At 34.0% G+C, this 19144-nt stretch overlaps 1 protein-coding gene across 2 annotated transcripts in view; it reads left to right on the top strand.

The window, feature by feature from the left end:
* The window catches only part of LOC135206630 (uncharacterized), a 45432-nt gene that overhangs the window by 18649 nt on the left and 7639 nt on the right, over window positions 1-19144 (top strand). The window contains exons 5-6 of one of the 2 annotated variants that reach the window (XM_064237971.1): window positions 109-214; window positions 17744-17828. In XM_064237971.1, coding sequence (XP_064094041.1) covers window positions 109-214; window positions 17744-17828 — 191 coding nt within the window. Of the gene's footprint in view, window positions 1-105; window positions 215-17743; window positions 17829-19144 lie in introns of both variants that reach the window. The other variant, XM_064237970.1, reaches the window with a different exon arrangement.

Raw genomic sequence — 19144 nt, 5'->3', positions numbered from 1 at the left:
AGGTTAAGCTCTGTAAAGGCCATGAAACGTTGTCCCTTCATTCTGCTGTTCCTGTGCTCGTATTTCATTCGCTAACTCACTCGTATTATTTATCTCTTGATGAAGCAGCCCGACTGGGGACCAGCAAGAAGGCCGGAAAGAAAGCGGTGAGAGTCAAGAGTCGCGGAAGGTCTTTCCTTCGCCTTCCTCAGCATCAGGGACTCTTCATAGCACGGTAAGACACTTATCACTATTAAATATATAAGTCAGTGGTAGTAGGAGTAGTAGTATTAATATGAATAAATAGATCCGTTGCGCATTACTGCTGGCGATGCGTTGCTGTCGACCATCTCTCTAACCCAGTGGTCTGCAAACTTGTCCAGTACGGGACCCTTTTCAGTAGTGCCAAACCTACCATGAACCCCCCCACCCCGCAAACCTTAATAAGCCTTCTGAAAGTGCACTCACTTCCAATGGCGCAGAGACATTTTTAAACATTAAATTAAAGATTAATCACAGCAGAGAGAGAGCAATAACAACAAACAAAAATGCTTATTAATGTTTATGAACAAGGACTGATTTAATCCTGTAGTTTAATGAGAAGGATGTAGTACTTGCTTTTTTTTTATACAAGCTAACCAATACGCGGTTCTGTGTGGCTCAGGGCACATCGCATGTCTGCCTCATAAAAAAAATGTCCTCAAAATCTTGGATCATCCGTGACCCCCAGAAAAAGGCTCATGACCTCTTTGGGGGTCATGACCCGCAGTTTGGGAACCGCTGCTGTAACTGAAGGCGATCACGCTTAGACCTTCGGAGAAGACGGTCAGGCAGGATCTATGTAGATAAGTTGAGTGGGGGCCGGAAGGTTGCAAAGTAAAAGTTTCACAAAGTAGAGTAGTGTGTCTGTTATGTGTGCAAAAGAAGAAAAGAATAGAGAAAGAGAGAGAGGAAGCAAGAAGAAAACAGATATAAATCAGTGAACGTGAGTGTCATTGGTATTGCCTTCATCCAACCTAAGCTATTGAATTTCCATTATCTTGTTGCGAGTGCACTTGCTCTCAGTCAGTTTCTCCGTAATTATTTGACTAACAAATACACACACACACACAACACACACACACACACACACACATATATATATATATATATATATATATATATATATATATATATATATATATATATATAGTATATATATATATATATATATATATATATAGTATATATATATATGTATATATATATATATATATATATATATATATATATATATATATATGCTTAAAAAACTCACAGTAGATGCACGTGACTTCATAAATAAGCGAATACCACAGGAAATGATAGTCAAGAATCCAAGCGCTTTCGTCTTTATTCAGACATCGTCAAGGAGCTACTAAAGTACAATCGGAGAGGCAAGGCCTCAGGTACAAACAAGATCAGGAATACCAGATGGTTAATTATCAAAAGGGTAAAAATTAAAAGGGATAATCCAGGATTATCGGATATCACAGGGCGGTCACAAACTTAAACAGATTCTGGCCCTAACCGAAATTACAAAGTATCTTTACAGTCCAAAACATGTAAAACTGAATATATTAATTTTGTTCTTATATTTATCTACAACGTTTTTCATTATGAAAAGCATCAAGTTTAAAAATAAACCAAGAGAACTTAAAATTTAGAACATTTCTATTATTTGACTTGATAAAACAAGATTCAATGATATTCCTTTTAACTGTGTCATTACTATGGGACTAAGGCTCTTGCTTGACTCCAGTTAATAGGATGGTCTAAATCTCTCATATGTACAAATAATGCATTCGATATTTGTTTTCCCAGTTCTCACAGAATATTGATGTTGCTTAAGACGCTGTGAAAGAGATTTCCCGGTCTGTCCGTAATAGATTTTATCACACTTTTTGCAAGGAATTTCATATATGCAGCCTGGAAGATCTTTAGGAGAATTTTTTATTACTAAACTCTTGACATTAATATTACTGAAAACAACATTTATGTTAAAAAGCTTTAAAATTCTAGGATATAAAACCTAAAACAATCATCATGTAAATTTTTAGAATGTTATGGCTTACTAAATTCAAGTTTGTCATTAGTTGAATAAAATGTTTTTCTAGCTCTTTTCCATGCCACATCTACAAAAGTCCTTGGGTATTTAAGTTTCAATGCAATATCATAAATAGTTTTAATTTCAGCGTCAATAAACTGCAGGGCTACAGACACGTAAAGCCCTTAGGAACATCCCAGAAAAAAACAGAAATTTTAAGTTTAACATTTTGATGGTGTTTGGAGTAGTAATGAACAAAAGAGGCAATATTAGTTGATTTTCGAAAGACTGAAAAGGTGAAATTTCTATCATTTCTATGGACAGTTACATCAAGAAAATTCAATTACAATTTTCTTTCTTCCTCTACAGTAAATTTTATAGAGGGGACTAAATTAATTGAGATTATTAAAGGAATTCCTGGAGGTTTTTCGTGACACTGGCCAAATACAGAAGATATCATCCACGTATCTAAACCAAATAACTTTTTGGGGCAAAATTCTTGGTAAGAGTTTTGTCTCAAAAAATTCCATGTAAAATATTGCTAAGGACAGGAGATAAGGGATTACCCATGCCATGCCAACTTTTGTACAAAAAATTCCCCATTGAAACAAAATTTACTATCTTTGTTGATACATAACCTTATGAGACTAATGAGATTTTCTACACTTAAGGGAATGTCATGACGCTCTAATTCCTTTCCTTCAAATATTCAAGTAAGTCATCTACAGGCACTTTTGTAAATAAAGAGACAACATCAAAACTAACCATATTAAAATCATAATTCAAATTTAAACTATTCAATTTGTTTATAAAATCAACATTGTTTTTAACATTCGTGTTAGAAATATTTCCTAACAAAGGAGTAAGAATTTTTACAAGCCATTTAGATAAATTATACGAAACTGAGCCCACTGAACTAATGATTGGTCTGATAGGGTTATTGATTTTATGTGTCTTGACTAAACCTCCATTACATGTAAGGTAGAGAGGGGCGCATTGCGGTGTAAACTGTTTAATTAAATGGTCCAAGCCCTTCAAAATAGATTTAATTTGTTTATTAAAATGGGAGTTAACTGTCTGTGTAGGGTCAGACTTCTACGCCTTTTCTTTGAATTTTCCGAGCCTTGTTCTATTCGTGACATCCTTCTGTAATGCTCTTATCATCGCTCACAAACTGAAACTCCGACTCAACTTTCTACGGAAGTGCATGAACGAGCAAGTGATGCCCAAGTCGATTTTACCAGTGAGAATTTCTTCGCCTAGCAGAGCGACCTTTCGACGAGTTTCAACGCATCATACTTCAGAGACACAGCATCACAAAAGTGGAAGTAGATGATGCGTTCCGTACACTTAGAAGCAGACGGTATAGCTTTAATCAGACGGTTCCTGTCGATTGGAAGAATCGGATGCTGGATTATTGCTACGGAAAATTGAGAAAGTGCTGCAACCGTCTTGAAAGGAAGCTCCAAGTCAAGCTGAAAAATCTTATTGCTGAAAGCGACTGGACTAAGCATGCCAACGTGGACTTCATGATTAATTTATCTGACAAACCAGTGGATAGTGCTACGACAGCGGCTTTGGGATATGGGTTAAGCTTTTGGGTGTATTTAATGGTAACCTGGACTGTGTCGACATCTCAAAATCCTTTTGTTATTTAGAAAAATTGAATCAAAACCTATGCCCTGATGATATCAATATTTGTAAAGGTATTGTGTATGGTGCTATGAGTAAACCTTCTCCCCCTAATGTACCCGTGAGATTTCTCCAGGCTTTTAAGAAAATTAAAGAAGACGAAACAGTGAAGGTGACAAAAGCAGATAAATCTAATGCGGTGGTAATTATGAATAAATAAGTGACTACTATAAGTAAAAATAATGACATTGCTTTAAATTGGACCTCACTGAACTTATACGAAACTGAGGTCTGACCCTACACAGACAGTTAACTCCCATTTTAATAAACAAATTAAATCCATTTGAAGGGCTTGGACCATTTAATTAAACAGTTTACACCGCAATGCGCCTCCCTACCTTACATGTATGGTTTAGTCAAGACACATAAAATCAATAACCCTATCAGACCAATCATTAGTTGAGTGGGCTCAGTTTCGTATAATTTATCTAAATGGCTTGTAAAAATTCTTACTCCTTTGGTAGGAAAATTTATTTCTAACACGAATGTTAAAAAACAATGTTGAATTTTCATAACAAATTGAATAGTTTAAATTTGAACCATTATGATTTTAAATATGGTTAGTTTTGATGTTGTCCTTCTTTAATTTACAAAAGGTGCCGCTGTAGTATTGACTTACTTGAATATTTGGAAGAGGAATTAGAGCGTCATGACATTCCCTTAAGTGTAGAAAAATCTCATTAGTCTCATAACGGTTATGTATCAAAGATTAGTAAATTTTGTTTCATGGGGAATTTTTGTACAAAAGTTTGGCATGGCCATGGGTAATCCCTTATCTCCTGTCCTTAGCAATATTTACATGGAATTTTTTGAGACAAAACTCTTACCAAGAATTTTTGCCCCAAAAAGTTATTTGGTTTAGATACGTGGATGATATCTTCTGTATTTGGCCAGTTCACGAAAACCTCCAGGATTCCTTAATAATCTCAATAATTTAGTCCCTTCTATAAAATTTTACTGTAGAGGAAGAAATAAAATTGTAATTTGAATTTCTTGATGTAACTGTCCATAGAAATGATAGAAATTTCACCTTTTCAGTCTTTCGAAAATCAACTAATATTGCCTCTTTTGTTCATTACTACTCCAAACACCATCAAATGTTAAATTCTCTGTTTTTTCTGGGATGTTCCTAAGGGCTTTACGTGTCTGTAGCCCGCAGTTTATTGACGCTGAAATTAAAAAACTATTTATGATATTGCATTGAAACTTAAATACCCAAGACTTTTGTAGATGTGGCATGGAAAAGAAAGCTAGAAAAACATTTTATTCAACTAATGACAAACTTGAATTTAGTAAGCATAACATTCTAAAATTACCTTGATGATGAAAGGTTTTTAGATATTCCTAGAATTTTAAAGCTTTTTAACATAAATGTTGTTTTCAGTACTATTAATGTCAAGAGTTTAGTAATAAAAAATTCTCCTAAAGATCTTCCAGGCTGCATATATGAAATTCCTTGCAAAAAGTGTGATAAGAATCTATTAACGGACAGACCGGGAAATCTCTTTCCACAGCGTCTTAAGCAACATCAATATCTGTGAGAACTGGGCAAATATCGAATGCATTATTTGTACATATGAGAGATTTAGACCATCCTATTAACTGGAGTCAAGCAAGAGCCTTAGTCCCATGTAATGACACAGTTAAAAGGAATATCATTGAATCTTGTTTTATCAAGTCAAATAATAGAAATGTTCTAATTTAAGTCTTGGTTTATTTAAACTTGATGCTTTCATAATGAAAAAGTTGTAGATAAATATAAGCAACACAATTAATATATTCAGTTTTTACATGTTTTGGACTGTAAAGATACTTTGTAATTTCGGTTAGGGCCAGAATCTGTTTAAGTTTGTGACCGTGTGATATCCGATAATCCTGGATTATCCCTTTTAATTTTTACCCTTTTGATAATTAACCATCTGGTATTCCTGATCTTGTTTGTACCTGAGGCCTTCCTCTCCGATTGTACTTTAGTAGCTCCTTGACGATGTCTGAATAAAGACGAAAGCGCTTGGATTCTTGACTATCATTTCCCGTGGTATTCGCTTATATATATATATATATATATATATATATATATATATATATATATATATATATATATAGTATATTATATATATATAATATATATATATATTAATATATATTATTATATATATATATCTATATATATATATATATATATATATATTATATATAGTATATATATATACATATATATATTATATATATATATATATCTAAATATATATATATATATATATATTATATATATAATAATATATATACATATATATACTTTATACAAACTATACTACCACAAGGAACTTTCGTTGGACAATACTGCGAGAGCCAAATAGACATCACAAAGTGAAAGAAAGGTCTTTCACTTTATAATATATATATATATATATATATATATATATATATATATATATCTGTGTGTGTGTGTGTGTTAAGCCACAAATGCCGTCGTTTAATATCGAATTCACTCTACCTTTGGTATAACAGACAAGTGCCTCTGTCTCGCCCATGACTTGAATTTAGGTCAACACTAAACAGTCGACTTTGACTGCTCGGCTTCGAATCGTAAGTGGAACAGATCCACTTACCAATGATAATTACCCGTTTAGTGTAAGTTCTTTCCAAAGCGTAATGAATTCAATAATAAGCTATTGGTTGATGGCTTCTCATTATATGAAAATACTAGAAAACGTGATACCAATCTAATATTCAGTGTAGACTTGATAAATGTAAACTTAATAATGTGCACAACGCTTGCGAGTTTTCATTGCGTCATTCTTCACAAAGGTGTCAAAAAATTTAAATGAAGTTGTCCCATCAGTAAGATTCCTCCGTAGGGGGTTAGGGCCATCAGTGCACCTCATTCGGTGCAATGTAGGCATTACTTGAGGTTCTTTGCAGTCCCTTCGGCCCCTTGCTGCAGCTACTTTCATTCCTTTTACTCTGCCTCCGTTCATATTCTCTTTCTTCCATCTTTCTGTCCACCTTCTCCTAACAAATTTTTTTTATTGCAACAGTCTGATTAATCAATAGATATCACGCGTTTAACATACGTCTGGACATTGAAAAATATCTAGAAGTGTTCGTGAACTGTCGATGATAAGATTAGTGTGAAAATAGTAGGATAAAGCATCTACTGAGTTAGTTTATCAAGTGAAATACTGTAAATCAGATCAGGATGGCAGTAAGTTCCAACTGTGGAAAAAAATGGTGAAATTTAGCGTGTTTAGCAGATTCACAATACGATGAGGTAGCAGAAAGGGAGCTGGCATTTCTCATCTATGAGATCAACAACAGCCCTAACCAAAAAGATAAAAAAGCATTCATAGACATATTAGAAGGATACGATCTTTCAAACTGGAATAAATCAACAGAAAACATCTTGAAAATAATTGAGGACGTTCCAAATAAAATCCAAGTGGTCAAGAGACTCGTAAAGAAAATTTACATCAATCAACATATTCCGACAAAGAAAATCAATAAGGTGAACATGGTCAATATCCTAATTGATGCAATAGGAAAAAGAATGCCAAAAGCATGCAAACTGTGTAAGGTGTGGTATAGTATAGTTAATCCACAAAACCTGATCAGAAAATGTTCTGCATGCAACATTCCTACGAATCTTCAATGTGCTGAAGTAATGCAAGATATGAGCAAGGGTACCAGAATATTTTGCTCAACATGTTTATCATGGATAGACAATGTTATTAAATCAATACTTAATGTACAAATAGTTGAGGATGAAGAAGAGGAGGAAGAAGAAGAGGAAAACGGAAGAGAAATAAACAAAACTGAAATGACAGAAAAAAATAAGGAAAACAAAGAACAAGATAAAAGTATGGATGCAGAGATATTCATTGATACTACATATGAGGCGATCAAGCAGCATACATACGAAGAAATAAATTACGACATAACAACACAAAAGAAAATCCCGAAGAGGCCCTACCCAGATCTGCACACTGATGGGAAAGAGGAAAAAATAAACAAGAAAGACAAAGTCTGCAACCTTTTGAAAAGAGGGAATTGCAGATTCAGAGAAAGATGTTACTACAAACATCCCAAGGTATGTCACAACTATGAAATCTATGGTAAATGTCATACCTAGACGGCTATGAGGATGATTGCAGAGATCTACATCCAAAAATATGGAAAATCCTAAAAGAAGGAAAAGGATGTAAGTTCGACAAAAAATGTAAATATATGCATCCTGTAGCCATGAGTCAAAATCAATTAAATAATCAATCAAATAATAATATCCAAAATAAGAAAGAAACAAATAAAGAGAGGAACAAAGAATATGTGAAGGAAAAAAGCAAGCCATCACCGCGATATGGTGTGTCAGCAAAGAATTTCCAAGCATCAGCTCCAAGATACAGCTCAAGAGATAACTACTATATTTACAATGCAAGAGGATATTGCAGATACGGAGAAAATAGCAGATTCATACACAAAATGAATAATAATGATGAAGGAAGATCAAATATTATGGAAAAGTTGGATTTTTTAATGTCAAAATTTCTGGAAATGAAGAAAAGAACAACATACCAGAACAGGAAAGAGAAGTGGGAAAATCCTTATTATTACCCATATTAAATGAAGGAGAAAACACGCAAACCATCATAGTGATGAATGCACAGGGTTTAGTTGAGTAACTCAAAAAGAAAAATAGAGTACTTAGAAGAACTAACCCAAATTGAAAAGAAAATAGATATAATGAATATAAGTGAAACCTTGTATTCCCAAGAGACTGGGAATGACGATCAAATAAAAGGGTTCCAAACTTATAGATCAGATAGAAAAAATAGGAATCAAGGGGGAACCGCAATATATGGGAAAGACAAAAAACAAGGAAAAATATATGAGAAATATAGTAACTCAGAATGTGAACTAATAGTGGTAGAATTTGAATCTGAAAAATTAATGAACATAGTAATATATAGACACCCTAATACTTAAAAGTTTGACATAATAATAGAAAAATTGGATGATATATGTAGAAATCACAAGGACTGGACTATCCTCCTATCCGGAGACTTTAACTTTCCTTTCGTAGACTGGAAAGAACGAATAGGAGATTGTGGTTGTATTTGTACATATAAAAAAAGAGAGTAATAGTAGTGCAGAAAATAAGAGGCAATTCGAAAAGCTATTAGATATGCTACTAGAATACAACATTCAGCAAATAAATCACCTGCCAACAAGAAAGGAAAATACTTTAGACCTAGTATTTGTGAACGAGGTGAATTATGTTAAAGAAATAATAGTTTGTAATGCAAGTATTTCAGACCATAATGTCATAGAATTAACAGTCCATTCCAAAGCAAGTGAAAACGGAGATAAGCAAGAAATGAAAAAATGGGAAGGAAATGGAAAATACAACTTCTACAGTAAAAATATAAAATAGTCAGAAGTAAATGAAGAACTAAACAAAGATTGGGATAACATTTTCGTAAGTGATGATAGAAAGGTAAATACGGAGATATTATATAAAATATTAGAGAAAATAGTGGATAAATATATACCAAAGAAGAAAAGTAAACATCAGTCATGCATACCAAGAGACAGACGGATCTTGTTCCAGAAAATCAGAAAGTGGAAAAAAGTTCTTGTAAAAGAAAAAAATGCATGGAAAGTGATAGAACTAAAAAGCAAGATAGAAAATGCAGAACAAAAGATTATACAATCAAAAGAAAATGAAAAATGGGACTTGGAAGAAAAAACCCTAGTAAATATCAAAGAAACCCCAAACTATTATACTCGTATGCAAAAAAGATGAATAAAAGAAGAATAGATATAGGCCCTCTAAGAATTGAAAGGAGATTAACGAATGAAAAAAAGGAAATATGCAACATATTGGCAGAACTATATAAGAGAGAATTCACCCTTAGAATTGATAATGAAGATAATGATATAGAAGTAAGGGATGAAAATAGTGAATATTTAGCAGACATAGATATTAATGAAGCTGATATTGTGCAGGCTACTAATGAAATTAAAAATGGAGCTGCAGCAGGGCCTGATGGTGTCCCTGCTATTTTGTTGAAGGAACTAGTTCATTCTATCACAAAGCCACTTGCAATATTATTAAGACAAAGTGTAGATACAGGCAAGATTTATGATGAGCACAAATTAGCATATATTACCCCTACTTTCAAAAGTGGATCAAGACTAGAGGCAAGTAATTATAGGCCTGTGAGTCTAACATCACATATTATGAAAGTGTATGAAAGGGTAATGAAGAAAAATATTATGAAACATTTAAAAAAAATAATTTGTTTAACATGGTTTCGTTCCCGGAAAAAGTACACAAACCCAACTGTTAGTCCACCGTGAGAACATATACAAAAATATGAAAAGCGGAAATGAAACAGATGTGGTTTATCTGGACTTTGCAAAAGCGTTTTGACAAGGTTAGATCATAATATATTAGCGAAGAAAATTAGAAAACATATATAGTGGATAAAGTAGGAAGATGGTTAAAAGAATTTTTACACAACAGAAAACAGATAGTTATTGCAAACGATGAGAAATCGGATGAAGCTAAGGTAATATCTGGTGTGGTAGTGAGTAGTTTTGCTGATGATACAAGAATAAGTAGAGAAATTACTTGTGATGAGGATAGGAATGCGCTACAAAGAGACCTTAACAAAGTATATGAATGGTCAGAGGTAAATAGGATGGTATTTAACTCTGATAAATTTGAATCAATAAATTATGGAGACAGAGAAAGAAAGCTATATGCATATAGGGGACCTAATAATGAGACAATTACAAATAAGGAAGCAGTTAAAGACCTTGGTGTGATGATGAATAGGAACATGTTATGCAATGATCAAATAGCAATTCTATTGGCAAAATGTAAAGCAAAAATAGGAATGTTGTTATGGCACTTCAAAACAAGAAAAGCTGAACACATGATTATGCTTTATAAAACATATTATCGTAGTCCACTTGAATATTGCAATATGATATGGTACCCACACTATCAAAAGGATATTGCTCAAATAGAGAGTGTACAAAGGTCCTTTACAGCTAGAATAGAGGAAGTTATGGATCTTGACTATTGGGAAAGACTACAATCATTAAAATTATATTGTCTAGAAAGGAGAAGAGAACGCTACATGATAATTCAGGCATGGAAACGGATAGAAGGAATAGCTGAAAACATCATGGAGCTAAAAATATCTGAAAGAGCAAGCAGAGGTAGATTAATAGTGCCCAAGACTATACCAGGAAAAATAAGGAAATCACACAGGACATTAATCCACTACGCACCAGCATCGATAATGCAGCGGAGCTGGCAACGCATCAGGAGTGAGCGTAGATGTGTTTAAGAATAAGCTCGACAAATATCTAAGCTGCATCCCAGACCATCCAAGATATGAAGATGCAAAATATACCGGAAGATGTAAGGTCTATTCAATGCGTTGCCAGCTCATCTGAGCTGGCAACGCATCAGGAGTGAGCGTAGATGTGTTTAAGAATAAGCTCAACCAATATCTAAGCTGCATCCCAGACCATCCAAGATATGAAGATGCAAAATATACCGGAAGATGTACTAGCAACTCTCTGGTAGACATTAGAGGTGCCTCACACTGAGGGACCTGGGGCAACCCGAACAAGATGTAAGGTCTGTAAGGTCAGACCTCTTAATGTTCATTTGCGTTTCAGTGCTGAATGGCCTTAGTTGCCCCAGTGCTTGGCGTAATGCCAAAAATCTACATAAATTAATCAAATCAGTAAGAATCACTAATGAAATGTAAAATGATGTTCGCCTACCCGTTTTGAGTCAACTAATTCAGAGAAGTAATAATCAGTCTGAATATAGCATGAACAGAAAACCTGCTAATATTTCTACCCAAATATCGCGTATATATTTTTAAGAGCTTGACTTATATGTAGCCCTGAATATATAGAAGATGAAGTTTAAGTATATCTAGTATAACCAGACCACTGAGTTAATTAACAGCTCTCTTGGGGCTGGCCCGAAGGATTAGATATTTTTACGTGGCTAGGAACTAGTTGGTGACCTAGCAACAGGACCTACAGCTTTTTGTGGGCGCCGAACCACATAATATTGAGAAGTTAATTTTTAATCACCATAAACAAATTTCTCAGATTCCCCGTTGGCGGAGTGAGGAATCGAACTCGGGACTATGGTATCGATAGGCGAGCGCATTAAATATAGGTGATGAAATAAGTATAATAAGAAATAGGTAAGACACTGAGATATCCTGACTTTTTATTAGAGAATGCGTAAAGAGCAGCAAAAAAGATTTTAACGAGAGAAAAACTTAGAATTCTGGAGTCAATGAACATTGAAGAGCACTGGTACAATGAGACAATCACTATAGTAGATTCACATCAACCGTTCATTTGATGTCTAGGCCAGTCCCTTACAAAGCTCCTGATTGGCCGTTGATAAGCCAGTCACAGGGCTGGAAACTCTCAGTCTCTCAAGAGAGTTCACATAGGCAAGATGTAATTCCACCTCTCCTGAGGGAGCATAGATCCTACCCATGTGAACTCTCTCGAGAGACTGAGAGTTTCCAGCCTTGCTACTGGCTTATCAACAGCCAATCAGGAGCGTCGTAAGGGACTGGTCTAGACATCAAATGCACGGTTGACGTGAACCTACTATAGTATGATGTAGTATGTAATTCATATGACATCTTTTCTAATGATCGAAGTAGAAAACATGAACATGATATACTCTGGAGAACAGTCTTCATCTTTTACGTTGGCGAAACAGATTTCACCTCATGAATTGGACAAGGCATCAAAACAGAGAGGATTCAAGTGACAAGAGGGAAAGAAATATGATCAAAATCCAGTTTTCTAAGAAACCTTTGTAAGGATATGAATATCAGGCATGGAATATACAGTCTCGATCCATTGATTTTTTAAATTAATGAAATAAAATGTAAAGACTCTAAGGCAGGAAAAGTTTATCCAGGGTCTAGAGCAACGGTGGAAGCCAGCCTCCATATGATATAAACCGTCTGAATATTTGTCGCAGCTGGCTGTAGTATGGTCGTTGTCTGTCTCTTCTTCAGCATATATATTGTAAATTTCTACTGATATATATTATATATATATATATATATATATATATATATTATATATATATATATATATATATATATATTTATATTTAGCTTTCTCGAAGATGTCTTGAAATGCTTAAGGCAAAACTGGTAAGGATTTATAATAATTAATTCATTTTTCTCTTTGGTATATCTGCATATGTGTACACTTTATATATATATATATATATATATATATATATATATTATATATATATACAACTTGATCACGAAATATATATAAAACGTGATGTTATGTATAAATAAAGGTAATGCCGTGGAGGAAAAATGAAAAGACGAGAAATGCCGAGATCTTTCGGTCTTAAGACCCTTTGCTTGAGGCACAACTGATCAGAACAGAGCAGAAACATTACAAGTAGGCTAAGTATACTAACTGACATTACAGGATTAACATAAGGTCCTATTCACTTTAAAGAAACGACAAAACGCACATGGGCTAGATTAGAGATTTTAAGGGCAGACACTCACATGTGGTTGCAGATGAATTAGTCATAAAACAATACGTTTTTGAGAACAAGGAGGCATAGACGACCGGGCAATACAGATTTAGTACAATCCCGAAAATTAGATTAAAGATTTTGGAGCGGTGACAGGTCAAAGGAATCTTATTCGAAAAACAATACATCTTGTATTAGTAACATGAAATTTACAAAAATGTTCAAACAATGTGTGAGAAACGAACATGGGATATAAATATAACGAGCATAAGAGAGTGAGTAAAAAAAATTTACAATAACTGAAAACACGTGAGACTACTTAATTTGTAGTTAATTCAAGTAAAGGGTCGTGTAGACCGGAAGATCTCGGCAATTCTCGTTCTTTCATTGTTCCGTCATGGCATTACCTTTATATATATATATATATATATATATTATATATATATATATATATATATATATATATATATATATATATATATATATATATATATATATATACTACATATATATATATATATATAGGGAATATATATATATACTATACATATATATATAGATATATATATATATATATATATATATTATATATATATATATATGCTAATATGTTACGTATGGTTGTATACACTCAGTGGCGTCATTTCAGATTTTTCTTGGGTGGGGGGGAGGGATAAGGTTTAGATATTGCATGGGTAGGTGGGCAAGCGAAGCGAGCCCTATCAGCTAGGGTTGGGGTAGGCGCTGTCAGGCCGCCAACCCACCAACGAGTAAATTTTGGAAATTTGTACGCTTTTTGGACCATTTTAAAGCTGTATAAGAGATGTGTTGACTTAATAAAGCAGAGAACCATTTTCGACTAATGGCTGGGAACATTTTTTTTTTCTCTGCTAAAACTCATGAAAAATAAGCGAGATCTAGCCATAATTAGGCAACAATTCTTCTACCTCACGATGCCCTATGCACGCCTGTGGCCAGGTCAGTCAGCGAGCAGCCACAAAAAAACTGTCTTAGAAAGAACTTTGGAAAGGATCGGCGCTTCTAGAAATAAATGAACTCCTCGATTTTTGTTATTTCCTTTTGTTTGTTTTCTTTCAAGGGGAAACTAAAAACTCTTTCTGAGTCATGTACATTGTTTATTCTCTTTTCAGTTTAAAGGCAAATAAAGATACATAGATAACAGAAATCACACGTAAGTGAAACAACCACCGACTCCATAAATCATCGGAGGGGTGAACTATATTTCCCTTACTTTTCAATCTAATTGCATACCGCTCAGTGCTCTTTTTTTCACCAGTTAGAGCAAAGATTTCTTTATATTGTACACAGTGAACCCAGCTGTACACGAAACAATACTGTTGAAGCACAGGGACAGCTGACGAGAACTAGGGACATAGTAAGTGTAATCGTCTTCATTCGGTTCACACGCAGAGAATGCATTACAGCTGTGACCCACTAACCTGTTCCTACCGGGAGAAGCTTTTATTGCCAGTACAGATGAATTTGCAATATTACTATAATATTTTAATGTTGGCACCGACTCGTGCGAAATACAGTTTCCAGTAAGAACATCCTGGATAGTACTGAGAATCAAGAATTGTCGTTGTATGCTGCAGAAAACTGGCGAGAAGTGGGTTTGTTGTTGCAACGCCCAGACTTTGCCAAAGTAAAGTTCAGTGTGATCTTGACTCATTTCAAGTCATTAAGAAACCTTTTGGGTCGTCACAACGTATTAAATTTTGTCATACAAAATGTTCTGACTATGGATGCATGCTATGAAACTCCGGAAAGCATTTCTGCGATTAGAATTCAAAACTGTTTTCATCTTTGAGCTTCAGTTGTTTTATGTAGATCTCATCTATCTTTGAAAACGCTTTGATTCGCAAAACATTTACCCCTGAATTGGACAATTAAAATCCCGGGAACGCAGATTTCTTCAAGTTCATTATATCAAATAAATTATCAAACAAAATGAGGAATTTAACAGTTGCTTCGGAACCTAGAAATCCATGAATTTTATTATCGAAACCAAACTGTAAAGATGTTTCAACTGACACTCTGAGCAGCTGAGCTGTTAGTTTTATGTCCATCCTTTTTTTTCATGCAACATGCTCAAATCTTAGTTTATTACCTAAGTGTAACAATTCACATATTTGCAGATGTTGTAGTTTCTCTAAAAACTCCCAATTAGTATGATGACCACCTTCTTCACTGAAAAGTTTTTGATACCCAACAGCATTTCTCACGAATTTCAACATATGGGATGGGTAACAAAAAATGCAAATTGGATCTTGTCACCGGATGAGGAAAAGTATTTCGCTTATCATTTTAATGTAAATAGCAGCCAAACTCTCTTATAATTGATACGTTCGTTGCTGTGCCATCAAAAGTCACAGAAACCACAGTAATTCCCACAGTGTCGCATATGTAAACATTGCTGAAGCAAATTATCCAGTTCTGCTTTGACCATAAATACAAGAGCCTCTTCCAGTAGGGGAAGCCTGTCATCATCAAGTTCAGGTCACTCCCCGGTTTACAACAGTTTCGGCTTATGACGGAACCCCGTCATAAACCTGGGACTGCCTGTATATCCATGATATTTCTTCCCATCAATTCTGCCTGCTGTTTGATGGCAATTTCGTCCATTATTAGGGAACATAAAATAGATTTACCTTTTTTCCAGCGCAGCATCAGCTTTACTTTTCAATGTGGAAAATTAGTAAATTTGAAAACCCAGGTTTCCCTTCCACCTGCTGGTACCATTTTGAAGTTGTTCTTGGATGCAGCAGACGAGTGTTGATATTTTATAGATATAGCAAATCCTCATTTTTTAGTACCAGTCATGACATACCTAACATATTTCCAGGTCATTAGTACTCACCGATGAAAGGTAACAGACGAATTTGTAATCTTGTTAAATCTTTGCATGCATCGGTAAGCAGCACAAGTAACCGTCATTTTTATGAAGGGTAAATACAAGTAGATTTTTAGGTCGTCGTAATGTCATTGCGGATAATCACAAGGTTACTAATACAATGCCTGTTCCAAATAGTGGCATATCTGCAGACTGCAGTAACACCAGTCCAATTTCTATTCTCCTTGTGCTCTCCAGTGTTGCAGAAAAACTTATTTATAAGCCACAATATAAGTACGTGGAGTATAAAGGATTGATATCTGACAGTCCTTGAGATTGGCATTAACGCAAAGAGTCTTGGATTTTCACTTGCCTTGTGGTTATATACTCAGGATATGCTATATCACGTTTTCTTCGAAGTTTGCTGCATACATACATATATACACATGCACACATATATAGTATACAAATATACATGTGTATACATGTGTGTTCATTCATTTGATAAATGTAGAAGGAACATATTCCATCTAGCCTGTTCCGTTATAGTAAAATCAAATTATACTACCCTATACTGTATCATACGTTCGTTTCTATTCTTTTATCTTTTCTGTAGAAGCCAGCAGTCCTGATGTTGACTGATAATTAGGAGCCTCTAGGGCTTCCTATCAATACTAGAAAAGACTTGTATCTCTCGAGGCATCGGTCATTTTCTTTATGTATTACCAAGAAATTCAGAAGGGATGGAATATCCGGGAAATATTTCTGTATTACAAAGATCATTTATATCCCAGAAACTTTGGAGTCTCTCTCTCTCTCTCTCTCTCTCTCTCTCTCTCTCTCTCTCTCTCTCTCTCTCTCTCAGATGACACCAACCAGAAGAATCAAATATCCCAAAATTTCTTATCATATTTTATGCATGAATGACTGCATCACAGAATTCAAGGACTGACGAGTGGGCGATTATAGTCGCAATGTTTTCGTCACTAATTAGAAATATTATCTGCATCTTTCTGTATCTTCCTTGGCATTTATTTTTCTCCATTTTGCGTTACCTTTTGTCATCCCTTCTGCCCTCCTTTACTTTATAAACTCTATTTCCCCGTATTGTCTCATTAATCAGCCAGGTTTATCCGCAGAGTAAACTTACTGTTAAATATATTAGACATAGTGGTTCTTATTCGGAGGACACTTTTCGTTGAGAACGGGTAAATATATCAAGAGTAACCAAACTGATAAAGCAGGATATATTTCTAGGAAGTAACTTAAACATATCATCTTGAGAATGTGTGCCACAAATGCATTTAAATTATATTAAATCTTACGAAACGTGTTTTGTTCTTAATTCTAAATATTTTCAATAATTTTGTTAAAAGGCTATCGATATCTTTGCTTTCCAACCATGTATTCTACTTGAAAGGTTATTTTTTTCTGCATCATAGCTTTATCTATCGTCTGCAGCCAAATGTCAGAAGTTAAGGAATATTCGTTTCTCTTATCTGTTTCTTCCGTGGGTGTCATCGTCTGCCTTTTTTTTAATTTCTACTTTGCTTTTCTAGTTACGTTTGTATTTCTATTGCAGGGACGACTGGAGGTTACACACCGGACGCCAGTATTACGTTCCAGTGACTAAGAAGACACTCATCAACCTGGGCTTCGTCAGGCAGGTTAGTTCAAGACTCACAGCAGCGCTCTTGGAGTTTCAGAATCCTCAGAGGTCATAAGTGCCATGAATACCATGCAAGGAGGTCTCCTCAACTTTCTCTCTCTCTCTCTCTCTCTCTCTCTCTCTCTCTCTCTCTCTCTCTCTCTCTCTCTCTCTCTCTCTCTCTCTCTCTCTCTCTCTCTCTCTCTCTCTCTCTCCTTCTTCCATTCCTTCAAGTGTCTGGTCCCCGTACTACGTTCGCATTGTCGAGTAGCGGGCTCCTTTCTCTCCTATCAGAAATTAAATTTTAGGCTATTTGGGGTATAAATCAAGGCCTCAACGACTTTTTTTAACTACCTGATAATAACTTAACATTGACTGCAAACTCATTGCCCATGTGTATTTGTTTATATATATATATATATATATATATATATATATATATATATATATATATATATATATATATATATATATAATATATATATTATATATATATATATATAATATATATAGATATGTATATATATATATATATATATATATATATATATATATATATATATATATATATATATATATATATATATATATATATATATATATATATATATATAGTATATTATATATATATATATATATATATATATATATATCTATATATAATATATATACTATATATATATATATATATATATATATATATAATATATATATATATATATATATATTATATATATATATATATATGTATTATATATGTATTATATATTATATATATTATTATATATATATATATATATATATATATATATATATATATATATATATATATATATGACTGGTAAAAATGTTCTGGTATATCAGAATTCCATCTAATAAAAGGAGCCCATAAAAACACCAAAATATAGAGAGAAAAGTACTATATTTCAGAGACTGCTGTCTCCCTCTTCAGGTATATGAATGAGAAAACTTTACAGAAAAGGTGGTATTTATACCAAGAGATCCATTCACAGGTAAGCCAATTTAGGTCACCGCCGCTGATAATCTTCCTTTAATCTTCTGAAGTGTTGGTTGAATGAAAATCTTGTTGATCACATCTGAATCCCATGCTCCTTTTGAGATGTTCATTGCCTGCCTCTCTTTTATTAAGGCCAATTCCATCATTTGACTCTTGTACCAGCAGTTGCTGCTATAAATTATATGTGACACATTCCAGTTTATTGTATGGTTATGTTCATTTATATGGTTGAAATTAGCTGAGTTCTGTTGTCCATACCTAACTGACCATTTGTGTTATATTAATCTCTGGGGAAGTGATTTTCCTGTAAATCCAAT

This window comes from Macrobrachium nipponense, chromosome 31 (genome assembly GCF_015104395.2).
Source record: "Macrobrachium nipponense isolate FS-2020 chromosome 31, ASM1510439v2, whole genome shotgun sequence".
Classification (NCBI taxonomy): domain Eukaryota; kingdom Metazoa; phylum Arthropoda; class Malacostraca; order Decapoda; family Palaemonidae; genus Macrobrachium; species Macrobrachium nipponense.
This window is presented reverse-complemented; position numbering and strand designations above follow the sequence as displayed.